At 37.9% G+C, this 23,985-nt stretch overlaps 2 protein-coding genes across 2 annotated transcripts; both read left to right on the forward strand.

The window, feature by feature from the left end:
- Positions 1-6,346: 6,346 nt before the first annotated feature.
- Positions 6,347-6,904, forward strand: LOC132010302 (keratin-associated protein 13-1-like). The gene has a single exon (XM_059388199.1). The coding sequence runs from the start codon at positions 6,389-6,391 to the stop codon at positions 6,902-6,904; it is 516 nt and encodes a 171-aa protein (XP_059244182.1). The 5' UTR covers positions 6,347-6,388.
- A 6,499-nt stretch (positions 6,905-13,403) lies between these two features.
- LOC132010301 (keratin-associated protein 13-1-like) lies at positions 13,404-14,060 on the forward strand. The gene is made up of 2 exons (XM_059388198.1): positions 13,404-13,841; positions 13,908-14,060. The coding sequence occupies exons 1-2, from the start codon at positions 13,455-13,457 to the stop codon at positions 14,058-14,060; spliced, it is 540 nt and encodes a 179-aa protein (XP_059244181.1). The 5' UTR covers positions 13,404-13,454.
- Positions 14,061-23,985: the final 9,925 nt, after the last annotated feature.

Raw genomic sequence — 23,985 nt, forward strand, 5'->3', positions numbered from 1 at the left:
TGAGCCTGCTTCCTCCTCTCCCTCTGCCTGCCTCTCTGCCTACTTGTGATCTTTGTCTATCAAGTGAATAAATAAAATCTTTAAAATAAAAATAAAAATAAATCAAATCCTAGTATAGGATAAGTTAAAAAGCCATTGTCAAGAAAAGTAACAAGCAAGCAAGAAGGAACCCTGTGTATAGGGAAGCCACAGGCTAGACTATATTTTACAGTGTTTAATCCCTCCCATCAGACTTTAAGTCTATTCTGAATGGGCCAGAACATGCAGGGGAAATTTGCCCATTAGTCTCTGAGCACTAGAACCAGATTTTAATATCATAAAATCTATGAAATGCTAAATCATAAAATGCTATGATTTGAGCATAGAAATGGGACAAGGAATAAATGGAGTTAAAGAGTTTACTCTGCCACAAAGTGAGAATACCACAACAAAGCCCTGGATAGAGGTATCCTAGATGTTGGCACTCTAGGTTTTTTTGCCTCCAGCAGACATTGGGAAACCACGACCTCTGCTATGTTTGTGCCTCCAGCCACCCACCAAGACAGAGCCCAACCAACAGAGCAGTACTAAATAAGGTCTCCTCCAGAGAAAATCAGGCTGTCTTCCTGTAAAGGGCTCCTGCCTAATTATCAGTTTGAACAAACTCAGGAGACAAAGAAAACTCAAGTATCCTCTACTTTGAAGCCTCTAAAAATCCGGAAGTACCCTGAAATAACTTCCTCCTCTTTCCCTTTCCCTTTCCTGTTCTCTTTTCCATGCTATGCCCCATGCCCACTCAAGTACCTCACCTCTTATCCCTGCACTGGAGATGAAGAAAGTGCAGAGTAAATGTGGAGTTGCCTTCTGTATTCCACTCCTTGTGCCTTTAGTCAGCAAAGGGCTGGGAAGAGAAAAAAATGAGGCAGGAGAAGCTGACACCCCAGAATCAGGAATAGGCCAGACCTCAAAGTAGCAGGAGAGAAAGGTGAGTGTACGCACACACACACACACACACAAACACACACATCTATTAGCCTGTGCTCTTTCTCCTCATCTCACTACTTTCCAGTAGGTCAAGACTTTGTGTCACCCGGGAACATTAAAGCCCATGAGTCTTAGCTGACCTGTGACATCTGAGTGGAAAAGCTTCCGTGTCTATTAGATACACATAGTTAACCTTCACTCAGCTGTCAAACAAAGAGAGAACACACACAAAAAAATGGTTAATATTTATGTAATATTCCTAGGTGACTTACTTCAAATAAGACATTGAAAACATGAAGACAATGTCCTTTTTCATTCAATCGACATATGTCTATAGAATGTCGTCTATGTACCACAGACCATTTTAGTTCCGATCACAGATTTAACATCTGATTTCTAACTCAAAGCCTGTTTTCATTTTGCCTTCCAATTTTAACTATTACAGTCTGTCACAAATGCTATTCTTCTTTCCTGTATTTATAGGGAGTCCTTACCACTCATCATGAGGCCATCAGCACAATGTCACTGGGTAGTGACACGCAGCCTTTGTTCAAGCCCTTAGGATGCTGCATCTTGCCGGATGGATATTAATGCTACTAAATCCATCTTCAACATTTCCAAACAACAGCATTTGTAACAGCTATTATATCTGCACAGTAGCAAGGAGAGAGGGCAAAGCATATTATTTGCAGGAACTGCCCATTACAATAGAATTATGACGTTATAAACAGAAAATGGATTTCCTATTCTCTCTTTATAATGCTGTACTTCATATTCTTGGCAAGACAATCCCTGTACAAAGGTGGTTACAGGTGTCAGGCATGTAGTAGTGTGATGTCACATGGCTATGACCTCTCCTGAGGATTCCTAGCTAGATGTTAATCCTTTAGTTTAGTTTAATTTAATTTTGTTAATCCTTTGTTCTAACCATAGTGAGTAGTATATCAGAATCACATGTGGAGCAACCTGAGGAGAAATTCAATCATTTGTTTTTTTTTAAATTGTTAATTTATTTTCTGGTTGGTTTGTATGTTCTAAAATGACCCATTTGTTACTTCTGCTGCATATTCAGAAGCGAGACACCACTGATTTAAGTCATTGCCCGGTATATAAAAACCATGTCAAATTCTGCTGTCATGTAAAATATTTTTGGTCAGAGGATCATAAACATAAGTGAGGTGGTCCAGTTAACCTGTGATTTGTCTCATGATTAGTGTTTTTATAATCCAATTCCACCAACATAGACGCATTATATTTTCCTATTAAACAAGGAAGAATATCCTTCAAGTGCACAGGAAGTTTGTTTTCACAAAATGTCTTCAAACGCAAAGCCTTTTAATTTATGACAGTGACCTTAACTAACACAACAAAATAATAGCACAGGCTTGATGACTGATGACAACTAAAATTGGGCCCCACAACTACAAAATAAAGGGGATTAGTTGAACCTGGGAATTTCAGGGAGTACATCCTCCATGAATGGAGTTCCAGGCAGCTGCAAGCAAGGGAGCCCAGCAGAACCAGATTTTCAAAATTTTATAAGATGTCAGAAACCCACATTTTGTATGAATTCTTTTGATTTTTAAATATTGGGGACTAATTTAGAGTTTAATATAAAAAAAAAAGAAAAATCTATGGGGGTGGTTCATGCTTGTGGGATGACCATACATCTGTGGGCTGGATTCAGTGAGAGGACCTGAGAGTTTGTGATATGTTATTTCAGCTACATAAACACTACCACATTGATGTGAGGAGGGTCAGATGGACAGGGAAGAGAAGGTCATCACTGTGTGCCTGGGAGGGCAACCAAAATGTTGTGTCACTATAGACAAATTTTGCTGACCTTATTATTTTGATTAACAGTAATCCTATCTCCAGTGAACAAAAAGTCACTCTCACTTGTGATAAGATAGCTATTTCCAATAATTTCTTGGAAACACTCTAATTTGAGAAAGGCATGGTGTTCCCAGCATTGAGTGGGCTATGACTTTTCTTATGGTCTAGAAACCCATAAGAAAAAAAAAATCTAGAAATTTAGAAGATCATAAGATAAACTTTTTAAAAGCAGCTGTTTGATGAGAATGAACTACTTCATTATTCCTTGGACTTACTGAGGTCTTATATAGTGCTTCCTTTTGTAAAACTGCAATTAAACTTACTCTTACATTGAGGAAAAGTTGTTAATTTAAGCATATACAGTAAAATTGTATTGTCGTTTCATCAAATAGAGTTGCAACTCCATGCCTTATGCCACAGCACTATACTTTCTGAGTGTCTGATACCACATAGTTGAAATTTGGTTTATATTATACCAAATTGACAAGAAACAACCATATGCTCAAAGAATGTGATGAATCTATCAGACATTTTCATTAAAAAAAAAAAAAAACTTGGAGTTAAAGAGGACCAGGGGCAAATAATAAAAGCAATAATACACCACAATAATCCAATTATTGAAAATTAGGTTAGAACTCTGGACAGAGACATTTCCATGGAAAGCATACTGAAGAGAGCCCTGGGCACTCTATGTGGGTCCCTGATATCTCAGACAGAAGGTCACTAGCACAGGTTCAAGTTTCTTAGATAGAGCAGCTTAGTAAAGACAGAGACAGACTTAACCTAATGAAGATTCAGTGTCAGGGTCCTCTTCAGGGTACTTTTGTCTAACATTTTCCAAGGCTCCACTGCAATCTTCCAGAGACATGTGGAGGGACCCACTGCTCCATTTGTGCTGCTGTAGCCTGGGAGTCAATCATTTGCCCTTGAAGTAGTTCTGGGCTATGGGTAGATCCAAAAAGTTGCCTGTACTACCTCTAGACCCTAAAATCAACCTGATGAGCTTCAGAACTTCAGGGAGTTTTGAATTTAAGAAGAAGGACTAGAACCAAAACATTTCTCTGCTACCAAACAGATTACTAAAACGGAGGGTCCACAGCCATTTGTAGCTGATTCAAACACAAGACCGAACCTCTAGGGGTAGCAGACTGGGATGGGAAAATAAAGCAGGGACAACAGGCTGAGATCAGCATAATCCCAGGATTGAAGCAGCAACTGAGAATGACACAGGATGTTATAGACGTGGCATTACTAATAAAGAGCAATGTTGAAAGGAACTTTTCTGTGTCATCAAAAATAATTTATTTTTTGATTTTATATCCTGACACTTGACTGAATTCCTATACAAGTTCTAGCAGATTTGGAGTAGAGTCTTTTGGGTTTTCCACATATAGTTATCATATCATCTGCAAAGAGTGATAGTTTGACTTCTTTGCTGATTTGGATGCCTTTAATTTCTTTTTGTTGTCTGATTGCTGAGGCTAGGACTTCTAGTACTATGTTGAATAGCAGTGGTGATAATGGGCATCCCTGCCATGTTCCTGACCTTAGGGGAAAAGCTGTCAGTTTTGCTCCATTGAGAATGATATTCGTGGTGGGTTTTTCCATAGACAGCTTTGATAATATTGAGGTATGTACCCTCTATCCCTACACTTTGAAGAGTTTTTATCTGGAAAGGGTGATGTACTTTGTCAAATGCTTTTTCAGTATCTATTGAGAGTATCATATGGTTTTTTGTCCTTTCTTTTATTAATGTATTGTATCATATTTTTTGATTCATAATTTTGGAAGAAAAACTGAAATATACTCTATGTTTTCTACTGAAAATATGTTGACAAAATTATTGTCATATGTAAAAGCAATCAAGGACTATGCAGCCAATAAATACAGAGGAAATATTATAGGTGGCGGTGATAATTATGATGATACAATTTTATTGTCTTGATTTTGTGATATTTGTGCTTTTTGTCATCTCAGTTTGTATTTGTTAATTTTACTTTATTCTAAATTAGCATCCATATTTATACCTACTATTATGTTCACAATGTTGTATTCTTTTTCTTAAAGAAGTGTTGGGGCACCTGGGTGGCTCAGTGGGTTAAGCCGCTGCCTTCAGCTCGGGTCATGGTCTCAGGGTCCTGGGATCGAGTCCCGCACCAGGCTCTCTGCTCAGCAGAGAGCCTGCTTCCTCCTCTCTCTCTCTGCCTGCCTCTCTGCCTACCTGTAATCTCTCTTTGTCAAATAAATAAATAAAATCTTTAAAAAAAAAAAAAAGAAGTGCCCCCAAATTATAAACTTCAAGATTCACACAACTTGTATCCTCTTTAGTAAGAAAGCTGGGACAGAAGCATGTACCAAAATTAGGGAGAAAAATAAAGGATCTGCCATGAACTTGGGAATATTCAGAGACGATTCAAAATTTTGAGGTCTTATGGGAAGGTAGACCTCAGGATGTTTTGAGCATATAAATATATTGCACAAAAGCCATGAATTTAGTTCATTTTGAAAAAAATTTGATATGATTGAACTAAGAAGTAGAATATCCACAAGTCCTCCAATGGGGTAGAAGAAAATCTGGACAGTCTTTTCCCTCTCTCTACACTGTCCTTTGTTTCCTTACCTCATCTCAACATCATTTCCCATTTTGGTTTTCTTTTTTTTTTTTTTTTTTAAGATTTATTTATTTGACAGACAGAGATCACAAGTAGGCAGAGAGGCAGGCAGAGAGAGAGAGAGAGGAGGAAGCAGGCTCCCTGCTGAGCAGAGAGCCCGATGTGGGACTCGATCCCAGGACCCTGAGATCATGACCTGAGCCAAAGGCAGTGGCTTAACCCACTGAGCCACCCAGGCGCCCCCCCATTTTGGTTTTCTTCACATGCATTCATATTGGTCTCTACTTGCTTTAGATTTGATTTCATTTTTCTAAAGATTAAATTTCTGAAACATTTTTGTTCAGGATTATGCCTACTTCTAATCATCTAGGTCAATCTCTTTGGGTTACTTTTATAAGAGCCCTCTAGACTGGACATAGTAAGCAATGCTAATAGTAAGTAGTAGATACAAAATTATGTTACAGTGTGAATCAATGGTTTGATGTAGGGACAATATTTAGAAGATTCCTCATCAAGACCACATTTCTGCTTCTCAGACACTGACACAAAAGGGGGATGACTGCATTGTAATCCCCACCCTGGGAAGAAAACATTCTTCAGACAAAGGTGAGCACATGTACGTGCACATGTTTTCATCACCAGAAAAATCAGAGGGGATTCCCTGACCATGATGGCGTAGGCATTAATTATACACTGTCATAGCATTTGTAACATAGATGTACTTCATTGACATGGGGCTATAAAAACAAAATGAGTGAACCCATAAATTTAAGATGAAGAGAGGTAGTTAACTCCAACTTTAAAAAAAGGGTTACTGAGTTACATGTATGCAAATAAGGGACTCCAAATTTTGAAAAGTTGACATTGTAAAGTGCCACACCCATTGCAGAGAGTATATAAATGCCTCACTTGAGGAATACGATATTCAAACAGAACCTTCTCACTGTTACTCAGCTGAACTCACATCTCCTGCTAACATGTCCTACAGCTGCTGCTCTGGAAACTACTCTTCCTGCTCCTTTGGGGGATACTTGCACTCCCCTAGGTCCTCCTGTGGCTCTTCCTATCCTAACAACTTGTTCTGCAGCACTAACCTCTGCTCTCCCAGCACCTGTCACCTGGACTCTTCCCCCTCCAGTGGCTGTCAGGACACCTGCTATAGACCCACCAGCTGCCAGATATCTTGTGTGGCATCCAGATCTTGCCAGACATCCTGCTACCGCCCGAGGATCTCCACGATCTGCAGTCCTTGCCAGACGACTTGCTCTGGGTCTCTGAGTTTTGGGTCCAGCAGCTGCCGTTCCCTGGGCTATGGATCCAGAAGTTCCTATTCACTGGGCTGTGAATCCCAAGGCTTCAGACCCATGAATTATGGAGTCTGTGGCTTCCCTTCTCTGGGCTATGGATCCAGATTCTGCCACCCCACCTACTTGGCTTCTAGGAGCTGTCAGTCTTCTTGTTACAGACCAACATGTGGAACTGGCTTCTTCTGATCACCTTATTAAATTTCTAATCTTGTTGTTCATTCTCACCAGTGCCTCTACTCAAAATCTTTATTATCTTCACCTACAGGAAGAATTATCTTCTTATTCTTAGGTTATCAAACCCTTACCCTGTCTCTTCCCCAAATACTGGCTGAAAGACTTTATTTGGAAAATTCTAAAATTAACATAATACCTGAAAATAAAATATAAATGATAAAATTAATGTTGGATTTTCTTCCAAAATTGTATGAAAATCCAAATCAGTATAATTAAATAAATTTATTGGTCCTGATAACCAGCTATGTTCATTGTTGTTAAATTTTATTAAGTAGACTTTTGATTATGGTAGACAATGGAGATATTTTGAAAGGATCTATACACACCTGGAAATGTATTTTGAAATCCTAAGAAATTGGGGATTTGAATTTTGAGAAGCCCCAGATATTTTTCCTACTCAAACTATAAGTAGTAGAAGACTATTGTTTAAGTACATAAGCTATTATGAATTGAATGCTCAGATTTGGGAATTAGATTGGTTTTCTCACAAGACATGGGAATGCCAACAGGCATAAAGTAGAAGACTAGTTGGTAGCTATGTAAGAAATGCAGAGAATAAAAATAATATTTATATTTATATGGTTAGGTTTATACATGAAAGAAAAAATAAATAGAAAACAAATGAAAATGATTATGCATGAATTTTAAGTAACTTTGCTTGAAGTCACCCACATTTCTTAGCAAAACTGATAAATACTTGGGGTGCCTGGGTGGCTCAGTGGGTTAAGCCTCTGCCTTCAGCTTGGGTCATGATCCCAGGGTCCTGGGATCAAGCCTCAAATTGGGCTCTGCAGAGAGCCTGCTTCTCCCTCTCTCTCTGCCTGCCTCTCTGCCTACTTGTGATCTCTCTCTGTCAAATAAATAAATAAAATCTTTAAAAAAAATGATAAATACCTGTATCCCACTGATAAGTATTCAATATGATCTTAACTACATATGTGTAAAGAGCAATACCATAAAATTTGAGTGAAGAATCTAAAATCATCAGGATGATTTTCACCCTGGTTTTTACCCATGTTTCAAACTAAAAGATAATTAATATTTGACAACATCAGAAGTGATGATTTAATGTGTATCTCAACAACAAAAAAAGAAAATTTTATTTCTCTTTTTCATGATAATATTCTCTGCTTTCTCAGGCAAAGTATTTTCAGGAATAACAAAGTAGAAAGATAGATTTTGATAAGGAACCTAAAACTGAGATCAAAAAGAGTTAACATGTTTAATAAATGTTCCTAAGCCTTATTTCTTTAGGCTGTATAACAGCCCTTAGACAAAGATACCCATGATAAATTTGTGATATTGAATGCAGGAAAAGGGGACACAGAAGGAGTAAGGAACTTATAAGGAATATCTGCCTTGTGACTTCTTAGGAGGTGAAGTTTATTTAGAATTGCAAAGACACAGGCATATTAGAAGGGGCAAAAGGGAAATCTGGGAAGATAAAATAAGCAGACTGGAAAAGACTGAAAATCATGTTTATATTGAAGAAATGACTGGAAACTTGGTTAACTTACAACTGAAGGAGATTTTATCCAGTGTGACAATGATAAACATGATTAAAAATCATTGATGAGTAATTGTCCCTTCATCTTTTAAAGGTTTTAGATTTTATCTAGCTTTTTAAGGGTATTATATTTTAAATAGCAATAATTCTTGTTTCCGCCACCTTCCATTCAAATTACTAAAATTGTTTTGTGGGGTGCCTGCATGGCACAGTCGGTTAAGCTCTCCAACTCCTGGTTTCAACTCAGATCGTGATCTCAGCAGAGTGAGATCAAGCTCCAGGTTAAGCTCCACATTCATTTGGAGTCTGCTTAAGACTTTCTCTCCCTCTACCCCTTTCCCCAAACTCTCTCACTCTGTCTCAAATAAATAAATATTAAAAATAAAATAAAATACTTTTGTGATTGGGCACTCTTACTCCTATTTCTTACCTATTCTAGCCATGCTTTCATATATTATAAATCTTTCATCCAAGGATTGGTTATGAATTTTAAGCTTATTCCTAAGGGGGGATGAGATAAACATTGATATACTTACAAATGAAAAAAAATTATTTGAAACTATTATTTTTTGTCTAGAAAATTTAGACAAAGAAAATACATGTGAAAATGTCCAGAAATTACCAGGGCCAAAATGTTATCAATGTAACAACAAGGTCCTAGAATTTGGGACTACTTTTTGATTAGGGACATTGTTGAATCCAAGAGAGGCTGAGGAGACTCATGAGCTCAGGTAACCAAAATCAAAAGTTAGAAATTCCAATGATTTTGACTAAAATTGACACTCCGAACAATACCTTAGGATTCAGCTGAACTTTAAATATTTACCCTTTCCTATGAACTGAAATCATTTCAGTACCTGCTTAGATTAACATGGCATAAGACCTGGAGTAGCCATTCTGGAAAACAGTATGGATGGTTCTCAAAAAATTAAAAATAGAGCTACCCCATGATCCAGCAATTGAACTACTAGGTATTTACCCCAAAAGATTAAAAAATACAGACTTGAAGAGATACATGCACTCTATGTTTAGAGCAGCATTATCAACAACAGCCAACTTATGTAAAGAGCCCAAATGTCCATCAATTGATGTATGGATAAAGAAGTTGTGGCATATATCTATCTATCTATCTATCTATCTATCTATATATATATATCTATATTGATACAGATACAGATATAGATGAATACGGGGAAGGGGAAGGAAGAGAGACAGAGATAAACCATAAAACAGATTCTTAACTACAGGGAACTCAAACTGAGGGTTGCTGGAGGGGAGGTGGGCAGGGGGGTGAGTTAAGCAGGTGATGGGGATTAAGGAGAGCATTTGTGATGAACACCTGATGTTATGTGGAAGTGTTGGATCACTGTAATGCACACCAGAAACTAATTGGAACGTAAACTAATAGGAATTTAAATAAAAACTTCAAATTACAAAAAGGAATTAGCATAGTGTTGAGGTAACCCTGTATTATGTCTTTACATTGGTAAATATCAATATTATTATAAATGCAGGCATGGACGTAGAAGTATAGATGTAATTGTGAATATAGTTTTATACAGATATAGATGAGTATATGGATGATATACATAGATAGATGAGGTAGATATGGATCATCTGATACCCTAGGGAAATCTGCCAGACTTGCAAAAGTTAAGAAATGACTAAATTCAAAATATATATCAGATAATAGAATTCACTTAAGGAAATAAAAAAGATAGATTTCAAATTTTAAGAGAGAGAGAAACATATTAAAAGAGCCAAATAGAGGATAGCCTGGGTGGTACAATCAGTTAAGTGTCCAAGTCTTCATTTGGGCTCAGGTCATGATCCCAGGGTCATGAGATCAAGACCCACATCAGGCTCCTTGCTGGGCATGGAGCCTGCTTAGTTTTTCCCTCTCCCTGTGTCAAGCTCTCTCTCAAAATAAATAAATAAATAAATAAATAAATAAATAAATAAATAAATAAAATTTTAAAAAAGAACCCAGTAGGAATTCTGAAATTGAAAAATTCAATATGTTAAATGTAGAATTATTGAATGGATTGAAAAGAAATTAGACATAGCTGGAGAGACAATTAGAGATTGTTCTGGAGAAGTTATTTAAACTAGCAAATAAAGAGAATATCTTGGTGTCAAAGAAGAGAAAAATTTAAAGCAACCAAAGGGAAAGAAAATGTAAGCTACCTTAAAAAAAACAAAAACAAACAAACAAACAAAAAAAGAAACAGTAAGATTAGCAGCTGAATTCTAAACAGAAAAAAGAAAGAAGGATGACACGAGTGCTTGGGTGGCTCAGTGGGTTAATCCTCTGCCTTCAGCTCCGGTCATGATCCCAGGGTCCTGGGATGGAGTCCTGCATTTGGCTCTCTGCTCAGCAGGGAGCCTACTTCCTCCTCTCTCTCTGCCTGCCTCTCTGCCTACTTGTGATCTCTGTCAGTCAAATAAATAAATAAAATCATAAAAAAAAAAGAAAGCAGGAAGACAAGTATCCTCAAATTTCTGAATAAAGAAAAGTTTAGAGTAATGGACTAATGAGCATTTGTTTCAAAAATGGAAAGGAGCCTCTTTCTCTGCCTGCCTCTCTGCCTACTTGTGATTTGTCAAATAAATAAATAATCTTAAAAAAAAAAAATGGAGAGGAGCCTGTGGATGGCTCAGTTGAGCATCTGACTCTTGATTTTGGCTTAGGTCATGATCTCAAGGTCATGGGATCAAGCACAAAGTCGGGCTCCATTCTGGGCACGGAGCCTGCTTGAGTTCCTCTCCCTCTGCAAGTGCCTCCCCAACTCCCACTCTCTCTTTCTCAAAAAAAAAAAAAAAAAAAAAGAAAAGAAAAGAAAAAGAAAATGTAGACATTTTCAGACCATCAAAACTGTAAAGAATTTGTTACTAGCCTTCCAACACTAAAATATACAATAAAAGTTCTATGCAGTCAGAAGCAAAATAACCCCAGAACACACAAAAAAGATGTAAGAAGATGAGAAGAGCAAGAAAAAAGATAGGGGTATGTGTGTGTGTATATATACACACATACATACACATACACACACACACTATATAACACACTATATATATATATATATATATATATATATATATGGTAAATTTAAGCAAATTTTGGTCATAAAAACATGGAGGCAAATACATATCAATATACTTGAGCAAACATGAAATTACAATACAGAAAATCCTAACATAGTAGTACATGAATTGAGGTAAGGATAATTGACCTCAAGATTTCTGACATTCTTACACTGGACTAGAAATAGTAAAAGTACTTATTTCTATTAGCCAGTGAACAAAGCACACTGCGAAGTCTAAGGCAGTTTGTCTCATAGAACGTTCTGTGTTGTTGAAAATATTTTTAGCTGCATTTTCTGATATACAGTATCCATCAGCCACATGTATCTATTGTGCACATGAAATGTGGCTAATATGACTGAAGACCAAAATTTTCATTTAACTTAATTTGAAATTACATAAACTGAACTTGATATATGTAGCTATCTGTTACTCTGTTGGGTGGTGTGGAATTGAGGTAACCTCTAAATGATTAACAAAATCAGGAATATCATCCCGAAGGCTGACAGAGTGATTGTTATGAAATATCTTGTATTACTTCTGATGACATGATGTTTTACATCTTATCATACAATAAATTTGGAAGTTAATAAAATGGAAGTAACATTTTTTGTTTGTTTCTTTTGTCTGATGTATCTTTTTACTTTTTTCCTTCTCTGTTTCCTTAATGATCATTCTTAATTACTATTTACTTCTACCTATTTATTAAGAACCACAAACCACTTTATTAGTGTTATGCAAAAAGAGTATTTAGACAATTCACTTATATTTCAATCTTTTTTATCACCTCCTGCAATTACAACTTCCCCTCTGAGGTAATTGTCTGCCTAACTGGAGAAAACACTTCAGTATTTGTTTTAGCCTCGGTTTGCCTGACATGGAGCTCTATACAAGACAATATTTGGATATTTTACCACAGGAAAATAATCTTGAAGAACTGACGTAGGGAAAAAGTGTTTTTATAATTAAGAAAACAATTATGTGAAAGAACCAAAAGATAAAAATGACAAGAAGGTCCTGTGTGATAAGAGTTGTTCTTATTAGGAAAGCAGGATCACTGGACACACTGTAACAACAGGTAACAAAAGGAGCAATGCCTATATGAAAAGCCATAAACTATACTGATCCAGAACCCATTTTTACTGGAATTACACACAGATGGACAGATCCATAGTATCTCTAGCTATCTTCCCTTACCTCAAAAGTATTTGATTCTTTGGGATTTTTTGCATATGTATAGATTTGTATCCCCTGAGACTCTTTTTCAAATTAGTCTTGCTTAGTCATTTTGCCTTTAAACATCTGTCCTGATTTATCTCTGTGATCCATCATGTTTCTTAATCAATTTATATTATCTATTTTCCCTTTCCATTGAATTTGAGAGGCAATATATAACATAATGTAAGATATGAAAATGAATTTTAGGGGATGAAATAAATTTACAGAAAGAAAATCATTGGTGACAAATAGGGCACCTCTATTCCACTGGTCTAGAAAAAAGAGTGACTTAACTTCAATCCCCGCCTTTAGATCTAAGCATTCTCCAGCCAAGATACTAGCAAAGTCACAATGAGTCTCAGCCAAGAAGAGTAGGGGCTTTTCTGGCCCTGATTAGCTGGCATTAATGACATACAGTCATAGCATTTCCGACTTTGGAATAGTTCGTTGGCTTGGTGCTATAACGACGTGATGAATTCTCCTATAAATACGAGATGGGAGGAATCACCTGCAATTACAGAAAATATCACTGAATTACACATATGGAAATGAGAGATTCCACGTGTGGGAAAGGCGACTGTAAAAAATACCACACCCATGGCTGAGAGTATAAAAGTGCCCCAGTCCAGGAGGTGACATTCAACCTCAGAATCTCCTCACTGTCACTCAGCTGAACTCAATTCTCCTGCCAACATGTCCTACAGCTGCTGCTCTGGAAACATCGCCTCCCGCTCCTTTGGGGGGTACGTGCGCTACCCAAGCTCTTCCTGCCCCAGCAACCTGGTCTACCGCACTGACTCCTGCTCTCCCAGCACCTGTCAGCTGAGCTCCTCCCCTGCTAGTGGCTGTCAGGAGACCTGCTGTGAGCCCACCAGCTGCCAGACATCTTGTGTGGCGTCCAGACCTTGTCAAACACCCTGCTACAGCCCGAGGACCTCCATGCTCTGCAGTCCTTGCCAGACGACTTGCTCTCGGCCTCTGAGTTTTGGGTCCAGCAGCTGCCGTTCCCTGGGCTATGGATCCAGAAGCTGCTACTCACTGGGTTGTGGATCCCAGGGCTTCAGATCACTGGGTTACAGAGTCTGTGGCTTCCCTACACTGGGCTATGGATCCAGAAGCTGCTACTCACTGGGTTGTGGATCCCAGGGCTTCAGATCGCTGGGTTACGGAGTCTGTGGCTTCCCTTCACTGGGCTATGGATCCAGATTCTGTCGCCCAACTTACTTCACCTCCAGAAGTTGCCAGTCTTCATGTTACAGACCAACCTGTGGATCTGGCTTCTATACCTCAAGTTGTTGAGGGTCCAGACCTTTTGAGCAAAATGTCTAACCTCTAAACAGAGAGTTTATCATCTTCATAATCTTTGGGAAAAATTCTTGTCACCTTTTTTCCAACCACAAAGTGTTGGCCAAAAACTGTCTCTAGAATATACTGAACTAAATGATTAATTTTACTGGATGAATTTATAGAATTAGTTGATTTAATAAAATAAATTGCAAGATCGACTAATGGAATTTATGTTAATAAACATGAACTAATTTTAATGAATTAATGGAATTCTCATTCGTACTTTTTATTCTCAAAAGAGATGAAAACCTAAATGCATATAATGTAATAAACTCTTTCATTCTGGTTTCCAAATATTTTGCTAATTTTATTGTTAGTTTTAATTGGGTAAGTTTTTATTTTCTTTTGTTTCTTTTGGGGGGGTATTCAAGTTAATGTTTACAATGTCTCTGGGAACAACTTTTGAAATCTAATAGATTGATGAATTTGAACTAATTTGTTTTGGGCTTTAGACATTTCTTTCTTTAAAAATTTTTTTCTGGTATCCTTTTTGTCACGCATAAGCTTTATAGGAATAACAATCTCAGGAGTAATATAGAGCATGTTCCCTCCAAAGGATGTGGGACCTTGACGTTTGCTGACAAAAGGAAAAATCACATCTGATACCTCTAGATTCCTGGACAGTAGCAATTGACCTGACCAGTTAGTTAGGGACCTAGAAAAGAGAAGATTAGAATATTGATACATAGAAGTCTAGTGGAGAAATATGTGGGTAGACATATGCAGGTGGGCACAAAATGTGAAAATCTGTGTATTTCCTTTTAGTGCCCACCAGAATGTATCCACCTTAGAAGAGGAATGAAACTATCATGTAGACAAAATGACTCTGCTAGTTGATGTGAGCCTACCTTTGTCAGCAGTCTTTACAATGCTGACCAGATGAACAAGTGACCATAGAGGCTATGAATGGGTCCCCCAGCATAAGCTCCTACTTAAAATGCTGATATCATTGCCACCTGTGAATCTCCTTCTTGGCAATGGAGGCTAACAGTAAACTCCCAGTATGACATTAGTCCTCAAGAAGACCAACTAGCTGCTTGGTTGCAAATTGAAAGTGTTTTCCTTCTGCCCTGAAAAATCAGTGTCCATTCTCAAATGGGCAGATACATATTCAGAGTATGAGTTCACTTTTAATGCTTGCCTCAGCAGCACCATTTTCAGGAGTTAATGAATAGTTTGATCTACCAGCATGGGATTGCTCATAGCGTAGAATCCATGCAGGTAATCCACTCCACAGTAGAGAGAGTGTAATTGAGATCCATAGATTTTATCAAAAAACACTCCACCTTGAAGCTTCCTGTCTGTTGGTGAACTGGACTGGCCTACTGACTGCAAAGTCAAACTGTTGACATGGAGGTGATATCCTCAAAAGACTGGGCTCCAAAATCCCCCTACTATTACTTCCAAAGACCCATTCAATAACCCTGAGCTTCCTACTTCTGCAGCTGGAATTTTCAAGGATGGAGGCCCAGTTCCCATAGGCAGATTTCCTAAGGAACACATCAAGGGTCTCATTGAACTAAGCTATGGCTGCTGCCGGTGCACTTCGGGCTTCTTGTACTCAGGGACCAATGGGCCAAAAAAAAAAAAAAGGATTTGTCATCTATGCAAGAGGAGATGACCCTGATTAGTAGAAAGTAGCAGGGTTACTGTTACACAGTAAGGGAAGGGGGAATATGTGGGAAGCTCAGTTGATCTACTTGGGTGTCTCTTAGAACCTTCCATCCAACTGTGCACATGACTTGTCAAATGCAGTGACTCTAGCAAGAAAAAGATATAGTTATCAGGATTTATACTTCTGAGGAATAAGATTTGGTGAATACCACCAAGAAATCTACCATGGCCACCAGAGGTGGTAACTAAGGGTGATACAAATTTCTAACGAGGTTGAAGGAAGGAGATGGAGAGCACCAGCTGCACCTCCAAGACCAAACGGGGACTGTGTTTCATGCCACTGGCTTTGCTCTTTTCTATTTCCCCTCAGAATAGAGCCCTAACAGAGCCATGGAGAATCTCTCTCTCCTGACAAGCTGACCCTGAAGATGCAACCAGTGGACTATGACAGGTACAGATCTGCACCGGTACGCACATCACACCACTTCACAAAGGAAATGGCTGTCTGGCTGTGACCAGTGAGGCCAGCTGACAGGCTTTCTCTGTTGGCTTCTTTGAGCTCTGTATCAGCTTTCAGGCCAAGGTCAGCTTTTTCTCATGGCAGCCCCTGGTCAGTAACTGAACAAGGTGGTAGAATGGCTTTTTTCACTCACAGGTGTTACTCTCTTACAAACATTTTGTTCTTCTATCTGTGTCTCAGTGCCTGCTTCCTGGAGAATACAACTATCAAATAGTCTCTTTATTCTTTCTTGGAGTTTATTGTTTCCACCTAAGATTATTTTCCTTCACCCCCCCAAAAAAACTTATTAGTATTTGTCTCAGTGCAAATTTATCTGACATAGTGAACCCATTGGAAATTAGTACTCAGTTATTATATTATTCAAAAGAAAAATAAAATGAAAAAGGGTGATAAAAGAGGGCTATTTTACATATATATTTTGAGAGAGAGAGAAAGAGAGAGAGAAGGAGAGGGTAAGGGGAGGTCCGGAGGAAGAAACAGAGGAAGAATCTTAAGCAGGCTCTACACTCAATGTGGAACTTGACAGGGCACTCAATCTCATGGCCCTGAAATCATGATTTGAGCTGAAATCAAGAGTCGATGCTTAAATGATCAAACCTCCCAGCACCCTTATTTTATACTTTGGTGGAAATTATTGGGAAGGAACTGACTTTGAAAATGCACAAAACTCATTCAGTCTGAACACTGGAAAGGCTGAGTTGTTCTAAGAGGTAGGCCCCAGGTTCTTTCTAAAATTTGGACAATGTGAATGAAAATATGTAAAAATACATTAGTGGTATTTTTTGTTTTAAATGACATTTAAAAAAAGATATTACTTATTTATTTGGCATAGAGAGAGAGAACACAAGCAGAGGGAATAGCAGGCAGAGGAAGAGGGAGAAGGAGCCTCCTGGCTAAGTAGAAAGCCTGATGCTGGGCTCGATCCCATGACCCTGGGATCATGAGCAGAGTCAAAGGCAGATGCTTAATGAACTGAGCCACCTAAGTGCTCCTTAAATGGCATTTAGATGAAAAGATCCATAGGCTAAAAGTAGGTAGAAGAGATACTTGAAATCCCTGTCTCTTCATTACCTTTTTCCAGATTCCCACATTGTCACCATCATCTCTGTTCCCTCTTCATAGGGCCCAAGTCAACTTCTTCTTGTGGCTTCATCTCAGTTCAGCCTTCACTTTTTTTTTTTTTTTAAGATTTTTATTTATTTGGCAGAGATCACAGGTAGGCAGAGAGGCAGGCAGAGAGAGAGGAGGAAGCAGGCTCCCCGCTGAGCAGAGAGCCTGATGTGGGACTCAATCCCAGGACCCTGGGATCATGACCTGAGCCGAAGGCAGAGGCTTTAACCCACTGAGCCACCCAGGTGCTCTTCAGCCTTCACTTTTAAATGTTTGTCTGGTTCTTTTCTATTTCTAGCCACTTCCCACTATGTGTTATTTTTCTTCCCTCCATTGGATGTGAGAAGTATTATATAATATGTGATAGATGGAAAATAAATTTTGAGAATGTAAATCAATGGTGACAAGTAGAATCAATCATTAGAAGTATCCTTATAAAAAATAAAGCTATGTCATTTATCACTTGACATAGTAGAAAAGTGACAGAAAGAATTCTGGAGCAAAGAAGGAATAGACATACATGGAGTCATAGCCAGGGAGAAATGAAGGGGCTTTCCTAGCTGTAATAGGTTGAGGATTAAGGACAAACAGTTCTGGAATTTCTGAGATAGGAATCATCATTGAAACAATTGTAATCCTAAGTATGATAGGTATGAAGTCAATGCAATGACAGAGAAGGTTAATGAATTACACAAATACAGAAGAAGGTGTGCCAATGGTATGAGAGAACTGCACCTGCACTGTGCTGTACCAACTGATGAGTATATAAAATACCCAGTGCTCAAAATCATCTTAAATCTCAGAATTTTCTCATTGTGACCTATCTGAACTCATATCTTCTGTCAACATATCTCCATATTCCACAGGTGCTGCTGTGGAAACTTATTTTCCCAGTCCTTTCAGGAAGGGGGTTCCTAAGCTACCTACCCAGGCTCCTTCTATGGCTTTTCTTACTCCAACAACTCCAAAAGCACTAATCTTTGCTCTCCCAACACCTGCCAGCTGGGATCCTCTCTCTACAGTGGCTATCAGGAGACCTTCTGTGAGCTGGCCAGCTGCCCAGCATTCTGTGTGGTGTCTAGCCTCTGCTCAGGCAGGGTCTTGATACTACCCAAGGATCTCCATGATCTGCAGTCCCTACCAATTAGTTTATATCATATCTATCGGTCCAGCAGTGTCTTTTCTCCAGGTTATGGATCTAGTAGATGCTACTCACTAGGCTGGTTTCAGACCCTTAGGTTATGGAGCCTGTGGTTTCTCTTTCCTAAGCTATGGATCTGGTTTCTGCCACCCAGTTGACTTTGTTACTGGTAGCTTCCAGTCATCTTGTTGCCAACCTAACTATGTGTCTGGTTCCTGCTAATCACTTGTTGAATTCTGGTACATTTATGTAAAGTCATCAAAGTGTCTGCCCAGATGTCCATTATGCTCCTTATTTCCAGTGGCCACTATCTTAGTCTTTAATCACCAGTTCCTTACCCAATTTCTTTCTATCAAGCATAGTCTAACAGGCTGATTATAGCATCCTTTTAAGTATCGTATCAGCATTATGGATAAAGTTCAAGCTAATTTATTTTCTGCCCCAAAAGGATAAAAAGTTCAATCATTATAATCCAATAAACTAATTTATTATGTATTGAAATATTTTTATGTTATTATTTAAACATTATCAAAGAGTCTGTGTTAAGTTTGATTTGATAGGTTTAATAAAAGCTCAATATGCATCTCAGTAAATTTTGGAAGTCTAAAAACTTGTGAATTTGATCTAATTTCTTTGGGTTATGGATATTTTTCTCATTCAAACTACAGCTATTGGACATCCATATTTTTTAGTAGAATCTTGTGAATGAAGGTCTTAGGATATATTTTGAGTACTTCAACGATCATGGGTTTTATCTATGTGGAAAGAGGGAATGTGACTATGAAGTTGACAGATTCTTCAGGAATTTCATAAACAAGAATATCATTCAGGTTTGCAAGTTAATATAATAAATGAGAGAAAAACTAAATGTCAGTCATATATGACTAAATGTCATATATGAGCCTTATATGAATTCTAATGAGTTTACCCAAATCTAATTAAAAATGACCAGACTCAAATATCCATTGTTGAATAGCCAACATAATTTGCTTTTTCTATATGTATGGAAAGATATTCTTTGTGGGAAGAATGTGTGTGATTCCTTGTCAATGCTTTGTTAAAACCCAAGCTAAATATAGATAAAAACAAACAGCACTTTATAGCAGTGGACTTAACTATTTCATTTGGATCTCACTGTAAAGCTGGGGACACTATATCTTTACTCTTTTGGTGGTATTCTTAGCTTCTGCAGGCCAAATACCTAAAGAAACCCATCTGAGAGTAAGATGAACAACAGGTTACTAAAGAATAAAATTACATAAGATGTTATCCCTAAATAGTGCTATAATTAAGGCTCAAAGAATATCCTACCCATTACTTCCTTGGACCCTCAAATAGATCTATGACAAAGACTATACTTAAAATTCAGGTTATTTTCTATTTATTTGTTTTATTTATTCATACACTTGAGAGGGGCAGAGGAAGAGGAAGAGAGAGACTCTTAAGCAGGATCCATGTCCAGCCGAGAGCCCACTGCAGGGCTGATCTCACAACTCTGAGATCATATCCTGAGCTGAAATCAAGAGTCAGACACTTCATCACCTGGGCCACCCAGCCACCCCCAGGTTATTTTAGATAGAAAGAAATGAACACAAAACAGATCAGAGTCTTCCTTAGCCATGACAACCAAAAATGGTCTCTCCAGATGTTGCAAACTATTCCCTGGGGGAATAGAAAGCACAAATACTCTTGGTTGAGAGCGAGTTGTCTAAACTAATGCATGGAGAGAAATGGAGGTAAAAAATAGCAAAAGGAATTTATTAAAAAATAGACTATAGTAAAAAGATTTACCATACTTGGTTTTGGAGTTCTAAAACAGAAAAGAGGGAGAAGTGGGGAGAAAATATATTGGGGAGAATTTTTAAATTTTCCCAAAGTCAATTAAAGCAGCAAAGTAAAAGTTAAAGACAGAATAGCACACCTACACACTAGTAAATCTAATGAACACCAATGACAGAAACATTTCTCAGAAACCTGAGAGAGAAAGATGATTTTTTTTTAAAAATATAAAAGTGACAATAAGACTAAAATACAAATTACTTACAAAGATAATTGAATGAAATATTCAAAATTCTGAAAAAAACACAGATGCCATCCTAAAAGACTATACTCAATAAATATGTGCTTTAAAATTGAAGATAACTTCAGACAACAAAAAATTGAGAGAACATCTCAGCAGCAGAATGACACTAAAATATGTACTTAAAGTTGTTTGTTAGTAAGAAGGAAAATGTCTTTACCCATCAATAGGAAAAAGTCTGAAATTCAGATATGAGCTGACTTCTCCTCTCATTCTTAAGACTGTTACACCTTCTTGGTCATGGTATGGCTTCAGTGGACATATTTACTATTTTCTGGGATACAATAACCCCTATATGTGGGCAAATATACAAGTGACCCCTGTATGGACAAATATAATAGAAACACTTTTTAGATAACAAATAGACCACACATGATCTGGTAACGTCAATCTTAATATTCCAAAGTCATTGTTTTTAAGTACCTGGCTACTTGGTAAGATGATCGATCAAAGTTGAAACCTCTGGATGACCAGAAACAAGCTGAACAGCAACTCTCATAAAACAGTTAGATGGTTGGCGAAAGTAGGATCTAAAATAGATAATGGAAATCTGTTATTTCCTCAAACCACAAATCTGAAAGAATTAGGTAGAAAACAGAGATGGGACTCATACATATTTTGAAGCCATTAGCTCCACAACTCAGAGCCAGCATTTTGATATAAAATCTCTCTATATATGTATATATATACATATTTGAGAGAGAGAGAGAGAACCCACAAGTGAGGGACAGGGGCAGAGGGAAAAGAAGAGAGAGAATCTTAAGCAGGCTTCACTCTCTGAGGAGCTCAACGCAGGGCTTGATCTTGCAACTCTGAGGTCAGGACCTGAGCCAAAATAAAAAGTTGGATGCTTAACCAACTGAGCACTCCCCCACCATCCCTCTTTATTGGTTAATCTTAAAAGTGGGTTATTATGGTTCTTCTATCTGTACCTCAATCTGGCATTCCAAGTCTTTGCATTGGGCCTCTTAGTCCTTTCATGTTTTATATATATTCATATGTATATATGTGTATATATATGTATACGTATGCATGTATGTGTATATATATGTGAGTTTATATTGCCAATGTTTATATATACCAATGTATAACTTTCTTATTATTTGATCTTTTAATAACTTTTGCTTTCTTATTCTGCTTTTTTAATATTAGTTTAAAAACCTTAATATTCTCTTTTCCCCCATTTAAGGGTAATACTTTCATTGTTTTACTGATTTTAGAATTTCTTAGGAATCTCAATGTACTTTCTTGATTTATTTCTGCTTAATATAAACTATTACTTTACAATTTCCTCAATAATGCTAAAACCTTAAAGTGCCTTATATCAAATCCCTCTCTTTTTAAGCATTATTTCTTTGTGCATTTCAAGTACATATATTTTAAAACCAAAAATTATTTCAGTTATTGTTTTATAAATTTTTATTCAAATGTGATTTATATTTACCCACACATCTACTTTATATTTCTTCCTGCATTTCCATATTTCTCTCTGAGAATGTTCTGTTTGTACCTAAAGAAAGCCTTATGGTATTTAGTTTAGAGAGCTCATTAGAAGTAGGCATTCAGGTATCCTGCTCCAGAGTACTAATCTCAAGGAGGTGATATAAGGAAGAAAGAAGATACTTGACAATAAGTTAGAAAAATGTGAGAGAAAACTTGATGGGATTGCAGTGTCCACCTAAAGCTATTCTAGAAGACCAAGATGTCTAGATGATTATAAAGACAGATAGTAAAAAGGTATAGTGTTTAAAAATTCATAAATTTCACCAATTTGGAACTGTTTTGATCTGAATAACATTTAAATTAAACAAATTAGAAGTTTAAAATAAGGTAGAGGAGAAACCTGAATGTCTCACTCTGTCCTCTGTCACTTACTTCTTCCTCTCCCCTCAATTGATAAACATTCTCTGAGGGACTCCAACTTGTCAAACTGGTCTCTATTTTAAACTCTGTCAATGCACTGTTCTTGCATTTTTGTTTCCAAATATTTGTCCAGAGTTCCTTCTGTTCCTAGTCTTTCTCCATTCAGTTCTTAACATCATTGGGCCTTTTGCATAGAGTATGAGATACTCTGCATTAGTAGTTACTAGTTAGAAAATAAGTTTGGGATAAAAATGCATGGTCACAAATAGTTTTCAATCTTTCAGAGGCTTTTGGGCAAGGTTGAAGCTATGCCCGTAACCAAATGAAAGAAAGAAAGAAAGAAAAAGAAAGATGATGTCATTTTCATCTCCACCCTTAGAAGGAACTCACACCCCAGCAGAGCTTGGATCAAATACATGTACCGCATACACCAGGAAGAAAAGGAGGAACATTCCTGGCCAAGTTGACATGCCATTAATGTAAAAAGGTCATAGCATTTCTGAGGTAAGAATAGTTCATTGGCTTTGTTGTTATAACGAAATTTATTATAGCCCTCGTAAATGTAATAGGTAGGAAACTATGCAGCTGCAATTACAGAAATGATGATTGAGTTAATACTATGCAAGTGAAGAGTACAAATATAAGGATGAAGCTTTCATCACTTTCGACACCTGTGGTCGAGAGTATGTAAGCGCCACCGTCTAGGAAGTAGAATACACCTCAGACTATTGTCTGTGAATATTCTCTGTGAATTCAGTGTTCACAGTGTTTTCTCAGCTGCACTCAGATCGCCTCTGAATAAGCCTTGCAGCTGCTGCTCTGGAACCTTCTCCTCCCACCCCCTTGGGGGCTACCTGTACTACCCACCATCCTCCTGTGGCTCTTACCACAGCAACCTGGCCTACCGCACTGACCTCTGCTCTCCCAACACTTGCCAGCTGGGCTTCTCCCCCTACAGTGGCTGTCAGGAGACCTCCTGCCGGAAATCCTGCTACTGCCTTAGGATCTCCCTACTCTGCGGGCCCTGCTGGATGACTTACGCTGGGTCTTTCTTGGGGTCTAGCAGCTGCTGTTCCCTAGGCTATGGATCCAGAAGCTGATACACCCTGGGCTGTGGGTCCTGTACCTTCAGATGCCCCGGGTTATGGAGTCTGTGACTTCCTGATTTGGGGCTGTGGATCCAGATTCTGCTACCCAAGTTATTTTGTAATTCCCAGCCATTTTGCTACAAGCCAATCCATGGACCTGGTTTCTACAGATTAAATTGTTGAAAGTCCGGATCTTTTTGCAGAATGTTAGCTATTTTATTCTCACAAGAAACAACTCTATGGTCTCCAAAGACTAATTGCTCACCCACTCTATGGTCACCCAGTCTAGCTCTCAGATTGGCTCTTGCAAAATGTAAAACTAAGCAATAAGCTTAAGTTTGGGGTTTTTTTAAAAAGATTTTATTTATTTATTTGACAAAGATCACAAGTAGGCAGAGAGGCAGGCAGAGATGGGGGGAAGCAGGTTCCCTGCTGAGCAGAGAGCCCAATGCAGGGCTGGA

Source organism: Mustela nigripes, chromosome 2, assembly GCF_022355385.1.
Source record: "Mustela nigripes isolate SB6536 chromosome 2, MUSNIG.SB6536, whole genome shotgun sequence".
Lineage (NCBI taxonomy): Eukaryota > Metazoa > Chordata > Mammalia > Carnivora > Mustelidae > Mustela > Mustela nigripes.